Source organism: Anastrepha ludens, chromosome X (genome assembly GCF_028408465.1).
Source record: "Anastrepha ludens isolate Willacy chromosome X, idAnaLude1.1, whole genome shotgun sequence".
Taxonomy (NCBI): domain Eukaryota; kingdom Metazoa; phylum Arthropoda; class Insecta; order Diptera; family Tephritidae; genus Anastrepha; species Anastrepha ludens.
The window spans coordinates 61,974,322-61,979,145 of record NC_071503.1 but is presented as its reverse complement, the minus strand read 5'-3'; the positions used below and the strand labels follow the sequence as shown (position 1 = coordinate 61,979,145).

The 4,824-nt window shown below is 44.3% G+C and overlaps 1 protein-coding gene across 1 annotated transcript; it reads right to left on the bottom strand.

Annotated features, from left to right (window-relative positions):
* Positions 1-1,305: 1,305 nt before the first annotated feature.
* LOC128870132 (uncharacterized) lies at positions 1,306-4,212 on the bottom strand. The gene has a single exon (XM_054112737.1). The coding sequence runs from the start codon at positions 4,210-4,212 to the stop codon at positions 1,306-1,308; it is 2,907 nt and encodes a 968-aa protein (XP_053968712.1).
* Between the last annotated feature and the right edge of the window lie 612 nt (positions 4,213-4,824).

Here is a 4,824-nt window from a genome sequence, read left to right as displayed (position 1 = left end):
TTGGTGGTATCGTAGTATCTCCATGTAATCTTTGGAACAACAAACCCACAATAGTGCTAAAATTTATAAAAAGCCTTAAACTCTAGGGTTACAAAAATAGGTCTTGCACAATAGATCAACTCTGGTCGCAGTGCGTAATGGCCTTCTAATAATAATAATAACTCATGTTCTGCAGAGTTCACTAAAATCGTCTCTGGCCACTCCCAGGAAGGCAAAGTCAAGAATTGAGGACCTTGGAACCAACGCAATTCTCCATCCAACTTCGACCACTGTTTCAACTTTGTGGCGTCGTCTGCAACGTTGTCGGCTGAAGGCACCCACCTCCAGTTATTGATGCTAGATGACTCCAAAATTTCTCCGATTCTTACGCCAACAAATTGACTGAACTTTCGAGTGTCTGATCGGATCCAGTGAAGAACGTTCTTTGAATCGGTCCAGAACACCTCCTCGCTGATAGGCAAGGTTAATTCATTTCTAATAAATTTTGCGAGTCGCAAGCCCAAAATGGCACCCATCAGTTCTAACCGCGGTATAGAAACTGGTTTCAGTGGCGCTACTCGCGACTTCGAGGCCACTAAACAACATTTCACCTTACCACTGACGGTGGCTCTTAGATAAGCAGCTGCCGCATACGCTACACTACTCGCGTCGCAGAATATATGGAGCTGAACGTCGTGAGTAAAGCTGGCTAAGGGGTAACAGCGTGGTATACGTACGTCGTGTATTCGTGGTAACAATCGAAATATTTTGCATTATGATTTTTGCTTGAATCATAAAAAACCCAATTAAGCCCAGGGGATCATAAACAGACATAATTACCCGAAGAACGCTCCTTTTTGTTACAGATGAGTTGTTACCGCAAACGGATGCATCAAATTTTGCGAAGAAAGTTAGCTCGTCCGACCAAGGCAGCCACCATATGCCCAGAACTTTTTCGTATGTCATAGAAGGATCTTGGAGGAGCTTACCCGATTGCTTTGCCGTCCTGGAAATTGCATGCAGTGCATTGGTAGAGTTTGACAGCCAGTTGCGCATCTCGAAGCCACCTTCACCGTGTATATGCTTGACTTGCAACGCCAAATCGATCAATTCTTTCTCCGTATCTACGCTCTGCAGCCAATCGTCCACGTACATGTTCCGATGAATTGCCCCAACCGCACTAGCGTTTTCGTTGATGAAACGCGAAGCATTTTTGTTTTTGATGAAATTTGCCAATGATGGAGAACAAGCAGCACCAAAAGTCATCACCGTCATTACGTAAGTATCAGGATCTCTAGAGCTATTCCCATGTCGCCACAAAAACTGCTATGCGGTTTGGTTTTTGCTGCGCACTCGAATTTGATGGAACATCTCGCGAATGTCTCCTGTGATTGCAAAAGCTCGCTCACGAAATCGTATAAGTATTCCAACCAGAGACGCCAGAAGGTCGGGCCCTTTCATTAAATAGGTGTTGAGAGCGATACCGTCGACGGTGGCAGCGGCATCCCAAACGAGTCTTGTCTTGTTTTTATTTTTATTCGTTACGGTGAAAATTGGAATGAACCATGACCTTTTCCCATGAGATATCTCATCTTTTGTCAATTTCCGAATATATCCTTTATCTTCATACTCACGAATTTGTTTGTTGAGAAAATTCCGTAAGAGTGGGTCCCGGGTCATGCGTTTTTCCAAACAACTGAGGCGTTGCAATGCCATGGAATACGAATTTGGTAAATCGATTTTATCGAATTTCCACAATAAACCCGTTTCCCAACGCTTTTCATTTTCCAAGTACTTTGTAGTCGATTTCATAATGGCGAGAGCCCGTTCATCTGCTTTGGATTTCAGTGGTTCATCTTTCATGCTAATACCAACTGCCTCTAACGCGTAATTAGCCTTTAACATTTCATCCATGCGTTCAGTTGACACACAGGAGCAGATGTGCATCACCCTATTCGAAAGGGCATTAGCTTCCTCTCCACGGCCATATACTGACCAACCAAGTCGACATTTAGTTGCGATGAGCTGATCTCCTTCTATTTCCTTCACTTTGAGGGGAACACCGAGCTTTGCATTGTCGACGCCAAGAAGCAGTGTAGCGCGCACCCCAGCATATGGTTCAATAGGCAAATTGTGCAAATGACTGTGCGACGAGAGTACTTCTTGTAACAACGACTGTTTTGGAAGATCAAGATTAGCTACTGTGCGAATGTTCCGTAGATTAAACCCAGGCGACGTTTCATGTGTGGAAGAGAGCCCGATGGTAACACATTTTGATTCAGGCTCTACCTGTGTTATATCACCCGTCCACCTGAGACACAGCTCATCAGATGGACCATCCAAACCAAGCTCTTCAGCAATGTGTTTCTCCAAGAGTGTACATGTGGATCCCTCGTCTATTAACGAATACGTCTTTATGCATTTGGATTTTCCATAGAGTACTACTGGAACGTAACGCAACAATGTCTTTGTCGCGAGCTCTTCCTTATGTAACATCACAGCTGCTTTATGGTTTGGATTGACCGAATTATTTGAATGGAGCAGAACATGGTGAGGCTTTGTGCAACCATCAATACCACAACGGCTATGCAATGGGCAGTTCTTCAGGAAATGTTTGCGGAAGCATCTGATGCATAGCTTATTGTCGCGAACAAAGCACCACCTATCGTTGGTAGACAAATCGCAAAACTGTTTGCATTTCTCGAGTCGATGATCACCACTGCACTGAAGGCAATAAGGTTGAGAGCTTGTAGCACTGTTGGTGTGAACTACGTCGTGCACGAGCACCCTTTTCTTAAATGGATTATTGTTAACTTTGACGTCATCGCCGGAACTATTTACAGATACGACTTGACTAGCGCACGTCGCCAATTTGAAAAGCCAATAGTCGAACTCACTTATGTCAGCATGGAGCAGTGAAACCCTATATCTACCCCACTCTAATTTCAAGTCGTTTGGTAATTTGCAAAGTAGCTCAGAAAGTAGCATCGGATCATTCAAATAAGAAGAGAGGCCAATGGCTTTCAGAGTACAACAGTAATTTTGTACCGCAAGTGCAAACTGAATTAGGGTTTCCAGCTTGTCATACCTTACCAATGGCTCTTGACGTAGCTTGCGTTGCAGTGAATGACATATGACGTCTGGACGCCCATATAGCATCCGTAAAGTTTCAATGGCCTGCCATACGGTTACAGGCGCCATTAATTTACCCCTTACTGCCTCTAGTGCCACCCCCTTCAGGCATCGCTGTAGCCGAATAAGATTCTCAGAATCTGTGAAACCGCACTGCTCAGTTGACTGTTCGAAGCTGGTGATAAAAAGCGGCCACTCTTCTGGCTTGCCGGAGAACGTCGGAAGATCTTTATTTATGACTTGTCTTGATGCTATTTGCGTAGAGGATAACCTCATTTCAGATATCGCAGCTGGCGCGGTAGGTGTATAACCGTTAGATATCTGTGGCCACTGTCGGTGAGCGTCGTAGCTATTAGGCACCCTGGCTGGTGTTTCTTGGGCACTAGTCAAAACCGAATTGACTGGAGGAATGCTACCCACACCCGGTGCAGCATCACCATAAACTGTATGCATATTCCTATAAGAGGACAAAGCATGCTGCCAAGAGGTTGAGTGCAGCTGCGCCCGAGGGGATTGTTCTGCTTCTAACCGACCAAGTACTGTAGATGGAAGATTGTTAAGCCCTGGTGTAAAATGTGTGTTGCAACTAAATGGTGCTGGAGGGTAAGAAGGTACAGCCGCTTTTGCAGCAGTGCAGTGCGTGTTGATTGGATGACCTGTCCACGTTGTAATGCTAGATCTATTACGAGATGGTGCCTCCATTCCGTAAACAGAAGTCAGATTGGACTGCGATCGTCCATGGTTTCCGCTAGTACGAGGTAAACCGCCAACCCAAGTTGAGGTTATGCTGCCCGAATTTATACACGGTAGTACATACCCGTCCTCTGATGTAGCACATAATGCATGAGCCGCGCCTTGATGCGCCAAACCATCAACGTGATGCCTCATGCATGCCCCTAGTTGTGCGTACCCATCAGCAGACGTAATATGTTCAGAAGCTTGTACCCGATGCACCGTTGGATTGGTTGATTGCAGAACCGGTGATATCGTCTCTAACCTCGAATTAGTCGTTAACTGCACACACGTGTCCGCCGCCGGTGATGTAACAACATTTGCCATCAGCTCGTCATCTGCCCTGATATCCATCTCTGGTGAGGACATCGCCGTTTTGTGCACGTTTCCGAAAATATTGACGCAATTAATTAAAAGAAAATATTTCCAAACTGATAAATTTCGGAAATAACCACAAAATATTTTCGTTGCTGTTGAAACGTCGACTGTTTCAATATTTTGCGCTTCGTCTGCGAAAATCTATAATTTTATTTCGAAAATTAGTTTACAATTTGTTTAATTTTACAGTTCATATTTACATATAGATATATGCTTATATTATATATATATATATATATATAGGTACTTACATTTGTGCTTCAGCGCACTTGTCTGCACGCGGCGATGGCTCCAAAGTAAAAGAACGAGCTTTCTTCGTTCGCTTTACTTTGAACCGAGCTCGTGAAGTGCAGCGCAAGTATGCATTTTTAAGCACCAAACAAAGGTAATTATTAATTACAACGCAATTACACCGCGTTGTAACACTTACCTTAGTTAATGCTTCGGCTTGCTTCGTCTTCTGTCTTCTTCGTTTGATCTGCCTTGCAGATAGACCAACACCTGCGTTCGACTTCAGTCCTTTTACCGGTACTTACCAGATTCGCACCAGGTTTAACCGTTGTCAAAGATTTACACGGTACCAGAGATCCATCTGAGTCTACT

Coding starts and splice junctions, on each gene's coding strand:
- LOC128870132 (XM_054112737.1), bottom strand. CDS start 4,212: ATGTCCTCACCAGAGATGGATATCAGGGCAGATGACGAGCTGATGGCA.